The sequence below is a fragment of the Lissotriton vulgaris genome, chromosome 2_1 (assembly GCF_964263255.1).
Source record: "Lissotriton vulgaris chromosome 2_1, aLisVul1.2, whole genome shotgun sequence".
NCBI classification, from domain to species: domain Eukaryota; kingdom Metazoa; phylum Chordata; class Amphibia; order Caudata; family Salamandridae; genus Lissotriton; species Lissotriton vulgaris.
The window spans coordinates 883,053,617-883,069,248 of NC_141687.1; the positions used below are offsets into that span (position 1 = coordinate 883,053,617).

General features: G+C 43.8%; 1 protein-coding gene across 2 annotated transcripts in view; it reads right to left on the bottom strand.

Moving 5' to 3' along the window:
• Positions 1-15,632, bottom strand: part of LOC147731353 (serine/arginine repetitive matrix protein 1-like) — a 357,020-nt gene that overhangs the window by 198,986 nt on the left and 142,402 nt on the right. For both annotated transcript variants that reach the window (XM_086956400.1, XM_086956398.1), the window contains one exon: positions 5,010-5,099. In XM_086956400.1, the coding sequence (XP_086812526.1) occupies positions 5,010-5,099 (90 nt within the window). Of the gene's footprint in view, positions 1-5,009; positions 5,100-15,632 lie in introns of those variants that run through there.

Below are 15,632 nucleotides of genomic sequence, written 5' to 3' on the forward strand. Positions count from 1 at the left end.
GCAGGCTAGGTAAGCCGTGGCCGCTGGGGTCTGTGGTCCCTGCCCAATTGGGCTTCCACTTCCTGGCATTCGAGGGACTCCGCACTGCTGGCAGCATCCTGACCACCCAGACGATAGTAGCGGAGCAGGTGCGTGGCCTGCACCGGTGGAACGCACCCTGTTGTGGATGGAGCAGGGCAACTGAGGCTGAGGCTGGTACCGGTCTGTGGCTGGCCTAGCGGAGTGGAAGCCACTCTGCCATCGGCCTGCTTTCATCTCCTGTCCGGCCCCATAGCTCCTGGCGGCTGGTATTGAGGGAGGCGACTCGTGTCTGGATCAGCCCCACTGCCAAGGCCACGATGTGAGCACTAGGACACTGGAGCCTGAGGAGAGCAGGTGTGGAACTACCCTCCAGCAGCCTAACAGGGGCTGTGCTGCCAAGTGGCCTTTGTGGAGAGCTGGCTGCATCTGGAGCACCAGTAAAACAGCTGGGCCTAGTCCTGAGGACTCCTGAGCAGACAGTGGCCTAAGGGAGTGGGTAAAATCGCTGCACCTCAGAGGAAAGAGCTGCTAGGGCTGGCCTCCGGGGAGATCATGCCTGCCAGAACTTGAGGACCTGGATCTCCATCTTTAGTGTGCAACCTATGTTGCGTCATTTTATACCCCTTGGAAAGGTGGGGATTGCGGCTACTTAATGGTATCCTGGGTGTGATAGAGCATTATGGCCCTACCATCTAAAGTACTATGGGGAGGAATAAGCAGGCGGTGCGCCCCCACCCACCAAGTTAACACCATGCAGCAATACCTGACCCTGGCCCCGGCCTCACAGTGCAGCACACAGCATACCTCGAGTTGCTGGAGGCTATACAAGGGTCACGGCTGGTACTGGAAATAAATTGAGAATATGGCCAAAGGCAATCTCTTGTGCACTCACCTCCGCAAGGTCCGGCTGGCTCAGTTAAAGAGGTCCAGGCGTAGCTGGCCACTTTTGATGAAGCAAGTTGCAGAGGTAACATCTCGGCCAGTGGCTCCGGAGGCTAGGTTAGATAATGCGGAAGGGCGCTCCGGCAGCAATAATGTCCATCTACTGGGAATCCTGGATGGGGCACACTGAGCAGTTTGTTCAGGCTTGGATCCGAGGCACCCTGTGGCTTAGTGGACTGTCCCCTATATTCCCCATCAAAAGGGTACACCGTGCACTAGTGGCACCGCAGTGGCTTGGGGAACCGCTGCAAGCTATCATTGCCCACATTTTGAATTTAAAAGACAAGGACAGCATCCTCAGGGCAGCTAGAGACACTGTCAAATATGAGAGTCAGAGGATCTCCTTTTAATCAGTCAATACAAATAAGGTCCAGGGCACTCAGAAGACATTTCCTGGAGGTTAAGGCCTCGGGTGACTGGACCGCTGCTACATGTTGTGGTACCCAGCTAGGTTGAGGGTGTTGTTGGAGAGCAAATCCCACTTCTTTGATACCTTCGTGGATATGTGGCGCTGGCTGGAGGTCTGGGATAATGGGCCTAGGGAATACAACAGCTCCTGGAGATCTGGGACTTGTAAGTTGTCTACTCTGCAGGGTTCCAACAGGCGGGCTCCTGTTAAAGTGCACTTGTTAAAAAAATTATTATCACCCATGTCCGCTCATGTCTGCCCCCGATCTTAATTACACAAAGGACAGTTATTCTAACAAAAGAATGGCTGCTTTCTTGTAATAGGTCCAAGGTATATGATGACTATTGTGGAAAGGAGCTGGGCTGCTCTGTTGAAGATGAGCGTTTTTTCAGGGTAGATAAAATTGAAGGTCATCTGGGTGCTACACTCAACTAACGAAGAGTTTGTGAATATTTCTGGTGGCCCCAGATGGACAGAGACATTGACGCCTTGGTCCAAGAATTCACCATTTGTGCTGGTAGTGACAAGACCATACGCATTTCTAACCAATCCCTTACTCCCATTCCACTTCCTGACAATCCTTGGGAATCTATGTATTGGGACCCTTCCACAACGTACCCAATTAGATGCGATTTGCCATAGTATTAGTTGAATACTACTCATAATGGCCAGAAGTTACATTTGTAGCCAAAGTTGACTCCAAAGAAATTCTTGAATTCATGAAAGAGATTTTCAATGGGGGGGGATTTCCTAAGACTGTCATTTCTGACAACAGAGTAGAGTTTATATCTACTGATGTTGAAGAATTCTTCAAAGAATCTTCTATCATCCACCTCAAAAACTCTCTCTATCATCCCCAAACCAACGGGTTTGTAGAGAGACTAAACAGAGTCATTGGAGACTGTATACGGTGGGTCATTGATCACAACAAAGGGATACCCATGGCTGTAAGAACCATCCTGTGGTTCTACAGAACCACGCCCCACTCATCCACGAGAGTGTCTCTCTCCGAACTCCTTAAAGGCAGAAAGACCAGCACTGATTTAAGACCTGCTTGGATGTCTGTCTGGTTCAAACGTGGCACCCCTGCCCACGAGCTTGATGCTTTAGTCAGAAATAAATTAGCGATGTACAATCCAAAAAAAAGACATATTTTGACTCTAGGAAACATTTCTCCAACAGCAAGGTTGCAATAGGTGACATAATGAGACTAAAGAAACAAGGCTTTGTCAAGAAAGGTGACTCCAAGTTCAGCTAACCGGTTACCATTGATCAAATCTGTGGGAGTGCTGTACGGGTCAACAAGTGTAACTGGTGGAACATGAACAAGATTGTTAAGGTCAATGATATGTTGGGTGAGAGACGGGTCCCTGTGTTATGAGACGGTCTCAATACATTCTTCTGTTCCTACTGACAGTGCTGTGGATGTTGTAAATAATCCTCTTGTTTCCCCCAGGAGGAGTTCCAGAGATGTCAAATTACCTGTCAGGTTCAAGTAGTTTCCTTCCCGTTCTCTCTCTCTTTCTTCTGTCCCTTTTTTCCCTTTCCTTCTTCAAGGGGAAGAGATATATGTAGTGTGCTGTCCACGTGCGCCCCTCGCTCGTGGACACTGCTGATAACTGTCTTGCGCTGCCCGTTGGCGCGCGAGCTTATCGAATGCTGACAGTTTGAATATGAGGTGTGACAGTTGATGCAAAGCCTGCGACGCGCTCGCCCGCCTTCAGTGCGATGTCTGTGGGATCTTTACTTTGGTCTAAATAAAAGTACCTTCAACTTCGAATGCTTCCTGTCTTCAGTGCACAGTGCTATGAAGCGACCAGCGTTAGCGGTGTCATCGCTTTTTTCTATTATGGACAGAGGGCGGATCAGAAGCTAACATGGAGGGAGGGTGAGCCGTTAGGGCAACACAAATAACAGAGGGTGGGAAGGAGGAGCAGAGAATAAGTACATGAACATAGGAGGGTGGGAGGGAAGGGCTGGGGCATTCGTACCAGTATGGAATACATGCAGCCCACATGTAGTAATCCCCATACCCGAAGGATGGGTGCTAGTAAAGCTAAGTATGTCCCTACTGTGTACCAAATTCCATAAACACAGCAATATAGTAGGGAAACAACATTCTGCAGTTCAAGCGTTTACAGTAAATTATCTTGGAGGCTCGTGGAAAATTAATGCTACTTAAGCGTGCTTGCAGGAGGTTACAGCTAAAAAAATATTTAACTACATGTGAGTGAGAGCAAAGCTTTTACTTTCTTTTTTGTTGTTTAATATGCAGAGTAGGATGGTGGAACCAGGGTGGCTTGCCTTACAGAAAGCAGAGCGCGCAGAGGTAAAGAGGTGAGGGTGGGGTTGGGGCAAACATTAAGTTCATCATGCTATGCGCTGTTTTATTGAAGATAAACCTGCAGGTGGCTCTTCAAGCTTGGGTTTTAGAAGTGTAAAATCTTTTTAGAAATCTTTTGAAGAAAGCATTCTTATTATGAATGCAGGTCGTAAAGCTGTAATTTGTAACATTGTACGACGGTATAAGATTGTTTTGGAGCACTGGAATTGATGTCTTTAGAGGGGAAGAGACCAGGAGATTCCTATATTAGTTACAGTGTACCTTCTATCTGAATTCTGGAACTCGAGTTGCGTAACCTTTTATCATGTGGTATTTGCGGTTTCATGTAGCGTAAGGTTTTGTAGTTTGTGTTATTCGGTCTGTCTTTATTTCGGAATTATACAACATTTCATATGAATAGGATACATCATAAATACCATATAAATACCATACATCATAAAATACAAATAAAAATCATAATAAAATACATACATATCATCACAAGGCGAACAAAGTCTAAGTGTTCAAAACCAAAGAGAGGCAACATATATCTGAATCAAGAGCACTAGAACAAACATCTTATTTTAAGTGCCTCTGACCAAAAACTAGCAACAGATTAACACGCACAATAATCTTCCAATAATCTGAAAAACATTAAAGATGGCTGGACTTGTGTAAAAAGATCAACAAAAGTGGAAGAATAAAACGTATTTGTGGGTTAATCCAATGTACTTGGTCCAATCTAAACCTTGTCAGCAAAATTCAATGGTTAGGTACACTAACCCTAATGAGATCGGTAGGGTTCCATCAATGGTACTGACTTTATTTAACAAGTAAGTATGAACTGAGGGTTTTATTAATTCAGCAATGTATCTATGAAGCTGGCAGGCTGCAATTAACGTTTTCCACATCTAGGCCAGATCAGCAGTTTGTTTAAATTTGTTAAGACACAAAAAAGTGCTAAATATTTCGAAGAGACAGCACATGTGCTGTCTAAACTAGACCTAAAAAGTGAAACTTCTTTTGAGGCACGTACGTTCCTGTCAAGACAATTCTGAAAGAGTATCTTTTTGCCATCTGTCAAAATCATATGAATAGTGAACCCGTAAAACTGTTCTTTGCTAAAACTTGCATTTCACTAATCCCCACAAACATGTCAACAGTGATACATTTTACCTCCTCAATAAGAGCTGAATATGTAGTAATCCATTATGGACCATTATAAAGTAGTGACTTGGTAACTTCAAACACGTCACATATGAATCTTGTCAAACATTCTCAACAACAAAATTAATCTTTTATGTCATGAAATACCTTTGTTTCCAGGCATTCTGCAAATTTTAACTGTTTCAAAAGCTTCTTCTGTTTGTTGCTTAAATGATTGCCTTGCCCGGCACTTGTACCCTGTAGAAAATATGTAAAAATATATATATAACTACTTTTAGAAAGCTAGGACTACGCAACGAATATAGGCAAACTGAATAAGCATCTGTCCAAAAAACACAACAGTTCATTGCTGTTAGGAAAGCATGATAAATGTAAAAACCTTGTTCAAGGTTTTCCACTGTAGCAGCTGGAGCAAACATTTTATTAGAGCTTTGTATTCAATACACAAAACCCAAGAGCAGCAGCATTTCACAAGTCAAAAAGCTATCATCATATTCAGGGCTTGAAAAATCATAAAAATGTTACTAGACCTGCAGGTCTGTTAACTTGAAAAACTATACTCAACCGAGCTGTAATGTAATTGACCTGTGAACTGGTCTCAAATTGTGTGATCGTAGGCAAAAACAAATTCTAGTGGAGCCGCCTTTTTCTTTATTATCACATAAGAAGGCACCTTCAAATATGTAAGTTCACCATTTGTGCTGTACAAAAAAACCTCTATTTACTAGACTAAAAGTTTGCTCCTTATATAACAAGAATCAAGCCCATATATAGGTCACACGAGATCCCTGGCTTGCCTCTTTGTTCATTGAGCATTGCCATCTGGGTAGGCTGTAGTGTATTGCAATTCTGTTTGTTAGGCTTGTTTACTGACGTCATCTTAAGAATGTATTAGCACTGTTTGGAGAATTTATTCCTTTGATTGTTAGGAGCCTTCGGCAGTCAGGAGTTCGATGGGCTTTGTCAGTTGCTTATCGGACTTCGGACTGGTGAGGCGCTCCTCCTGTGGTTGTAACCTTTCATTTCATTTTTGGAAAGGGTATTTTTGCTGGTAGGGGCGCCTCAGGTTTTGGTAACAGATAATGGTACACACTTTGTGTCAGACAAAATGTGTAAGTTTTTGGAAGTGCATGATATTAAACAGTTGAAAGTGGCGCTTTATTCACCGTCTTCAAATGGCTCGGTGGAACGTGGAAACAAGATTTTGAAGGAAGGTATCCAGACTACAATAGCCTCTGGTTTGGATGTCGGGAAATTTTTGGAAAAAAAGGTTTGGAATTATAATATCTCACCTCACTGTACAACCCAGGTGTCTCCATTTGAATTGTTAAGGGGGAGGAAAGTTCATTCTCCTTTGTTTCCTTCTTGGCTTTATAATAAGAGTCCTGGTCTTGCTAAGGAGACTCAGGAAGAACTTGATTCGACTGTTAAGCGGAAACAGGAAGTGATGAAGGCAAATTTTGATAAAGTTAAGAATGTGAAGGAGGTGCAGTTTGTTGTCGGAGACTGGGTTATGATCAAAAAACCTTTCAAGGTTTCTAAAGGTAATTCAATTTTTACGAGTCCCGTTCAGGTTTCTAAAGTTTGTAAGAATGCTGTATTTTTGTGGGAGAAAGATTGGTGGAATGTTAGACAGGTGGTAAGATTGTCTGAGGGTCAAGCTGCCCTTATCAGAGAGAAGAAAAGTTTGCTGTTGCAGGAAGGGTGTGATTGGATGCATTGGTTGCAACAGGATGTTAGAGTTAATTCTTCTCCTTGCTCTTCTCTTCCATCGTGCAGTTCTGAAACGGTTTCCATTCCTTCTTGTAGTCGGAGTGGTCGTATCAGGAAAGTTCCCTCCAGATACAATGAATTTATATCTTATTAAGTTTTTTTGTTGTTTTGTTTTGTGCAAAAGGGGGATGGTAATGTAGTGTATTGCAGTTCTGTTTGTTAGGCTTGTTTACTGACGTCATCTTAAGAATGTATTAGCACTGTTTGGAGAATGTATTCCTTTGATTGTTAGGAGCCTTTGGCAGTCAGGAGTTCGATGGGATTTGTCAGTTGCTTATCGGACTTCGGACTGGTGAGGCGCTCCTCCTGTGGTTGTAACCTTTGGATTAAACTTGTCAGTTTAACCTTACTTCGTCTCACCTGGATTTCTTAAGACCATTCGGTCTTCTACACAGGCGCAGTTATAATTCCCAGTTCATGGTTAAAAAGTCACTTTTCATAAATATATTACTAAAGCATGATGTGGTAGTGCACTGTCATTTACAGAAGGCATATCTTCCATTGAAATAGCCACAAACCTGTCCCACTAGCATGTAGTTTTATGGATAATAGTGTATAAACATTGTTTGGAATTGGGGTTTCAGCAAAAATATTAAAATTTGAATATCACCAAGTGTTTAAATTTGTTTTGATCCTAACTAAATATTTTTTCACCACAGAATTACAAAAATGTTTCGACATAACTAGTGAAATATATTTGAAATGTTTACGTAGCTATTTCAGTGTTGCGTTACAAAAAAGTCTGACATTTTACAGCCTTTAATTTCACATGCTTTCCACAGTTCATTTGTCACACAGTTCACTTCACAAAATACTCTAACTTCAATCACAGAAAGAAAAATACATATAAGGCAACAAACTGACTTTTAACTTCTCTCAGCCGGCAAATGTGACAAGATAACACGATTTAAAGGCATCTTTATTGCTCTTTCACTTTTTTTTATTTTTTATTACCAACGTTGGGTCATTTGACAGCAGATGTAATACATTCACAACATAAAAAAGATAGATATTCAATATCTGCTTTTACAATAATACTTGAAGAAAACAGGTAGGTGGGAAGGACAGGTTCCCAGTAAAAAACTGAAATATTAAGAATAGAAAAAAAGTAAAAAATTATTCCTCTAAATACTCTTTAAGTATTCCCCAAGTCAATATACCTAATCGTTTTTTCCTAACACCCTTTAGAGCGTACAAGTTCCATTCTAATTCATATATATTAAACAATTTCCTTTAAAAAACTTTATGTTGGAGACTTTTAGAATGGCACAATTGGGGAGGGCCCCACAATCATGGGATGATGCCTCAATTGTAATATTTCCTAAAAAAGGGAAACCACCGGAACAACCTGCCTCATATCGACCCATATCTTTACTAAATTGCGACAGCAAGATTTATTCAAAGATGCTTGCAAATCGTATGTCTAAGGTTATAACACCACTAGTATCACTGAGTCAGCATGGGTTTATCCCAAATAGAGGGACTATATCACATATTAATAAAGTGATCACCTTGATAGACATAGGAGAAATTGAGAAAAGAGACTTGGCGTTGATATTACTCGACGCTGAGAAAGCGTTTGATCGTGTAGAGTGGGCATATTTGTGGGCTGTAATGAATAGAATGGGATTTGGCAAACACTTCTTGAGAGCTATTAAAATATTGTACCGCTCACCTAATGCGAGAGTTGCAGCTATGGGCAGAAAATCGGAAAGATAATTATTACAAGAGGTACACGTCAGGGGTGCCCCTGTTCTCCACTTCTCTTTGCGTTATTTATCAACCAATTTTTATTAAAACTATTAGAGTCACCGTATATTAAACCATTCATAGTCTCATCTATACCCCACTCAGTATTCGCATATGCGGATGATATCGCTATCATCACCACGGACCCAAGACAAGCTATGATAGAGATTGAACGCTTGGCTATAGATTTCGGAAATAGCTCTGGCTATAAATTAAATGCTGCGAAAACACAGGTGCTTTGTTCAGATACTGTTCAATTTAACGATCACAAGGTTACTCACAAAGTGACATATTTAGGAATTATAATTAAATCCCATACACAAGAGATAGTAGATACTAATTGGGGTAAAATAATGCTACAAATTATGCAACCCTTAGATAGGTGGGGGAGACTTCAGCTGTCTATAATAGGGAGAGGCAATATCATCAAGATGAACGTATAAGCTAAAATCTTATATTTATATCGCAGTATTCCCTTAGAGATACCCTTAAACCACATTTATAAATTGCAAATTTTATGTACAAAATGTTTTGGGGCACCCGGTAAAACTAGACGAGCAATGAAATGGCTGACCCTGCCTATAGAGAGAGGAGGGCGTGGGATCCCAGATTTTGTGTTTCATTACTATGTTTGTTTTTTTACAAAGAATGAGAATAATGTTGACGGGAGAACAAATTGAGGATCCGGCAGGATCCCCGTCGATATTCTATCTATTATTAGGGGAACATGTGAAGGGATGTTTGTTAAAAGAGCTGGAGGGGAATTACTATAAACACACGTGGTTTAAGGTGGTTGAATCTGCATATAAAGTCTGGAGAAGGGTTGCAAGGATAATGAAGTTAGAGAGAATTGTGTATTATACTCCCTTTTCTGCGGAAAAAATACTTCCATCAATATTCTAGGATAATGTAGCAAAGGAATGGAGCAAGAAAGGTGTGAGTAGAATTGGAGATCTATATGATACTGATGGAATATTCAAATCTTTTTCTAACATGAGTAGTAAATTCCATTTACCTCAGTCATCTTTTTTAAATATCTCCAAATTATAGACTTTTGTTCAAAAAAATTAAACAGACCTAGCCCTAATAAAATAATAGAGGCAGTTCAATCAAAAAAAGGATAGGCATGATATATCGATTGCTGATGGATTATAAATCAGATGATTTGAACAAATATAATGTATATTGGCAGAATCAATTGGAGGAAACTGATCTAAAGATTGTGGATTATATTTTGATGGCTAAGGATATATGTTTGTCGGCCAATCTGAAAGCTCAGGTATATAAGACAATATTTAGATTATACTATACTCCTAAACGTATGGCAACATGGGGGCCTATGTACGATGGAAAATGTTTTCGGTGCGGAGGGGAAGATGCAGATATTGTCCATGTTTTTTATAACTGTTCGAAATTATCGTCTTTCATATCCAATATAGAAAAGTTTTATCCTTAGTCATTCACCATCCGTTTAAAATATCCCCTGCACTTATGTTAGCAGGGGGAGGGCAAAGTGTTAATGAAAATGAGAATATATCTAAGAATTGCTCTTTCACTTTGTGAGCAATTTAGGAAGATGTTAGACAAACTTAAATAGCCAATGATGTCTTGGCATCATTACTGGCCATAGTGGGTGGTGCTGGACCTGTGGAAACCACCATAAAATGTTAAAGGCGACTGGTAGGTCACTAAGATACACTACCTTCTATCGAAACAATTAAGAGCAATCAGAGGTAAACTGGTTAGGCACTTTATTTTTTGGGGAAGTCGATACTTTTGGTTACGACCATTGGGTACCTAAACCTCACCTAAGCCATATTACATACTGAAACCTCGGAACCATTATTTTAGTCATTGAAACGTGTGCTGTACACATTGTAAGTGCTTTTGTCTTTCAGAAAAAATTATTTTATTTTGAAATAAGATGTACAATGACGTTCCTTGTGCAGCAGAGCCGATTTTCCATAAAATAACTTGGGCCCAATGTTCATGTTTGGGGTACGTTCTCTGCCCTAGTAGCTGCTAGGCACTTTTATTTTTTAACAGTTCCTTAATTATTAGAGTAGCATGTTTCTCTTTTGATTAAGGCTATTTTCTTTTTAAAGAAGAGAGCTCGCTGGACTTTGGCATTAGTGTTACTATTATCTTATGTGTATGTGGAGTGTCTAACTTCACACCACCTCTATAAGCAAAACTTGGACTGATAAACGTGGTTACCAATACAGAGCCAAGTACTAAAAGGGTATTATCAACAGACAAGGGCTCCTGTGGACACTTAATGAAGTAATCTCAATGTATATGAGCACAATGGCAATATATTGGGTTATAGTGATACTGGAGAGAGTAGCACTGCAGTTGATTCATGGTCCATAAGAGACACCAAAGTGAGAATATTCTCACCCTCCATAAAAGTATGGCCTCGTCATGATTGACGACAGAAGGAAGTAGCCTGCTTCCATGTTGGCGCTCAGAATCGGAACTCGAACCGTCTTAACAGCGCTTTGATCGTGCCATCTTCCACACACGTGAATCCTTACATTGTGCGCAATCACGTAATAGCCTGCTCACCACCCACTTCACACTTGGGCTCCCGGCTGGGACCCATGTGAGTATCCCGTTCTTATCCTTTGCACAGTGCCACATCCTCCACATGAGCCGGTCCATTACCCTTCAGGTGTCCCTTCGATCATAGGTCCTGAAGAGGCCCTAAACTGCACACAGGGTCGAAACGCCACTGACAAGTTGCATAAACTAACCATTGTTCACCAGCACTGATCACTGTATCTAGCGCTGTATACTGTACATAATTGTTTCGACCGTTACCGACCAGTATTTGGTGTTTGATATGTAGGGGCCTTAAATTTGACAGAATCAGTAAATTTACCGGTTCGGTAAAATACCGAATCGGTAAATCTACATGTGGGTGGCACTGAAAACAGTGCCACAGGCCCTTAAGAATTTGTTATTTACCACAAAATAATATTTTGTGGTAAATAACGAATTCCAGTGTACATGCACATCTGTGCATGTACACCTGTGCCATGTGACATGTATGTGTGCCACATGGCACACAAGCCAGAATCAGGGGTGCAACATGGTGTCAAAGTGACACCCTGTCCCCCTTGACAATTCGGTAATTTTACCGAATCGGTATTTACCGATTCGGTAATTGACATTGATTCCTATGGGCCTCAAGGCCCATAGGAATCAATGGCAATTACCGATTCGGTAATTACCGAATCATATCGATTCGGTAAAAATTACTGAATTATTTCCTACATCTCATTTACCGAATCTAGAATACCGAATCGGTAATGAGATTTACCTACATCGGGCCCTAATTTTCTAGGTTCCGTTTTTCAATGGGACTCCCTTAACTCAGAACTATATGTTCAAATGTATTACTTTGTAACAGTATTTCATTTCAAGGATTATATAAATATTTTTGTTTCAAAAACATCAGAAGTGTATTTGCTTCCTTCTCTCTCCAATATCACTATAACCCAATATATTGCCATTGTGCTCACATACAGTGATCAAGGGACCCACGTCTGGGCATACCCTGCCAAGTTAGGGCGAACAAAGCGATACCAAAGGGGATGATGGATGGAGCGTTTGAGCAAATCCAACACTCCCCTCCAGTCAACTGATATGGGATTAATCCATCACCATTCTTTAGCTCACTCCACCACCCCAGTTCAGACATGGCCATTTGCAAATCAGTCTGACCCTGTGCCTCATGGGAACAGTCCAGCCCGAACTGCCAAGCCATGTCTTCTCTGGACCGGAAACAAGCATCCTGTGACCGGTTTTGGGTTCATAACCCTCATCAGCCAGGCTATCTTGAATCCAGTGGCAAAATGAGCAAGGACCCACGTCTGGACATACCGCGCTAACAAAGCGATACCAAAGGGGATGATGGACGGAGCGAGCAAATTTGTCACCCCGAGTGGGACGGTTATGCTCAGACATGAGTCCCGTGCTCTCCATGCCACTGGAGTCAAGCTATCCTGGCTGAAGAGGGCTAAAAGCCCAAAACCGATTCTAGGATGCTTTTTTCCAGTTCAGGGAGGACCTGGCCTGGCAGTTCGGGCTGGACTGTTCCCATTGGGCACAGGGTCAAGACTGATTTGCATATGGCTGGGTCCAAACTGGAATGGAATGGTGAGCAAATAAATGATGGATTTAGGCCCAGATCTCTGTACTGGGGTGAATGTATGACATTGTTCTACATTCTGTCCATCAATTGTTCTTTTTGCATGTGTCACCCCGAGTGGGACGGGTATGCTCAGACGTGAGTCCCGTGCTCTCCATGCCACTGGAGTCAAGCTATCCTGGCTGAAGAGGGCTAAAAGCCCGAAACTGATCCTAGGATGCTTGTTTCCAGACCAGGGAGGACCTGGCTTGGCAGTTCGGGCTGGACTGTTCCCATTGGGCACAGGGTCAAGACTGAGTTGCTTATGGCTGGGTCCAAACTGGAATGGCATGGTGAGCAAAAAAATGATGGATTTAGGCCCAGATCTCTGTACTGGGGTGAATGTATGACATTGTTCTGCATTCTGTCCATCCATCAATTGTTCTTTTTGCTGTAGTCCAGGTCAGGCACTAGCGGTCTCTGCTTTTCTGTGCTTGACAATGTTGGAGGCTAATAGCTGCAGAGAACTGTAACTCTGCTCTCTTACCCTCTGAATCCCACCAATTTGTGGTATATTAAAAGTGTCAATCTAAGCCTCTATAATTCATGGTCAGGTAACCAGAGACTGCCTTTTCTGAGTCACAACTCAACTCCTCCAAGAATATCACAACAGCACCCAAGGACTATGCACTTGGGTGCCCACCTCGTCTCTGGAGGCCAGCTTTGCTCTGCTGCAGCAGTGGGCTTGCGAGTCTGGGGTGAGAGTCCGGGGGTCTTTCAGGCCCAGCCCCCCATGTAGCGATTGTGGACGCCGGTGGTGAGCCCTCTGTGTGGTGGAGTTGTGGGGTCCCTCAATAGTGTTATCCACAACTTGCTTTGTTTGATGTTTTTTGGAGCACTGTTTGGAGGGGGGGACAGCACGAGGGTCATGTCGGGCCCAGGCTGTCTCCCTCCTTCAAAGGCGGGCTGCAGTCTACTAGGTCGTTCCATGGGCACGCTAGCATAACATATTGGGCCTTATGGATGCAGGGGTGGCTCGGAGACCGGGTTGGGTCCTGGCTGTCCACCCATGATTTCCCGTTTTGGGCCACCCAGGGCACGAGGTCGATCAAATCTAGGCCTTCAAAGCACATCCCGCTGGCGCCTATGTACTGTGGGCGCTCTGTACACTACCTCACCACTGTGTAGCGAGAGTGCTCCTGGGGGTGTCGCGGGCCTGAGCAGACATCACTCCAGACTGCTACGAGGGTGTCAGACACACTACTGGAACTTACCCGAGTCTGGACATTTACCCATTCCTGGCTGTTTTAGATAAGACATCCTTCCTGCAACCCACATTGTCTCTTCATTACAACTCTGGTGTTGCCTGTCCATGGGGTTGGTGGAAGATGGTGAAACTCCAACTCTCCTGGCACGAGGGGACACCCCGGGGGTCGGATCGGGCCTAGAGTGTTCCTCTCTTCTCTTTAACCTGCCACCGCTTCCTGCCGCAGTGGTGAAGTGGGGGGGGAGTGCTCTTTCTCCCTTCACTCAAATATTGGCCGCTACGGACTGTATTATTGGTCCCTCCCGCGCCTGGACCTTACCCTTTTTTACTTCGAGCATCTCTGTGTTCCCCAGCTTCGCCACCGGATGAGCCAGCGGTCCTGCCGCTGTAGGGGTGCTCTCATTCCCCTTTTGTACTCCCCTGTTTCAGTGTCAGATTCTTACTTTATGACCTGTTACGGCCACCAGGGGAACACGCCAGGCATTTTATTTTATGCCCACTGCCCAGCAGTTAGTCATGGGCCTCCTCCGCTCCACCACTCCGCATGCGGCAACACACCATGAGTCCAGATATGAGGGGGAGGGGCCCTGGAACCTCAGCATTTATTCTCTTTCATCTAAACTCAACTTGGTCCTTCTGGCCGTGGAGAAAATTGGAACAGCATTGGACCAGAAACGCATCTCACTTCAGACAAATATTTATTAAGTGGTGTCAGACTTTACGCTCCTGAAAGCTGATCACCAGAAGCTTGCTGATCAGGTACGCAAGACTGAACTTACGCTCACTGACTTGCAACCAAAGTCTTGCAATCACACCACCACCTTACAAGATTTACTGGACCGAGTGTGCACTCTTGAGGACAAGCTTGACGATGCGGAGGGCCGCTCGTGCTGCAATAACTTGCAAGTGGTTGGTCTCCTAGAGGGCTCAGAGGGACTAGACCAGGTTGTCTATACCCAAAGCTGGCTGAGGTAGTTACTTCCACCAGGAGTTCTATCTCCCAAGTTTGTGGTGGAGCATGCACACAGGGTCCCTGCCCGTAAACCCCCCTCCTGGAGCCAACCGCACCCATTCCTGTTCTGGCTATTGAATTTCAAGGACAGAGACAATATTGAGAGAGGTCAGAAAACTGCCAGGACTCACTGTCCAGAACACATCAGTCATGTTTTTTCCGGACTACACCGCCCAAGTGCAAAAGCAGCGTGGCTCCTTCGGAAATGTGAAGCGCCAACTCCGCGACCTTAACATGCAACACTCCTTGTGGTTTCCAGCTCGCCTGCGGGTCGTTAAGGGTAGAACCACCCGCTTCTTCGATAGACCCTCAGATCTTGGGACTGGTTGGAGGTGATGAGTTTGGCCACTATGCCGAGATCTGATGACCTTCCGGCGCCCAAACATATCGGACGTGGCCGCGTAAGGGTAGAGGGGGTGGTTCACGCCGTCGTACCTCATCGATCAACGCCTCGGACCCAGAGCAGATCCTGTCCGAACGCCAAGTGGCGCTCCATGCAGCGGCAATGATCCGCAGTACGAGGTCTCTCTCTGCATCAGCAACGTCACCACTTAAGTCACTCAGCAAGGATGATTCTCTACCGTCGTGGTCTGGGGACCCGGGCTCACCCGGTCCCCTTGTCATCACTCACCAAACCTCAGACACTATAATCTAAATGCTGTAAATGTAGTGCGTATCATTGGACAGGCCGACTTGTGTCTCATCATGCATTGTTTTTTCCAGTTCAAACTCACCCTCCTTTCCGCACACTTGGGTACTAGAATGTTCAGGGGTTTGGTCTACACTCGGGACTGAACCTGGCTTGGCTTTGTCCTGAGGCCCGGTAGCATGGTG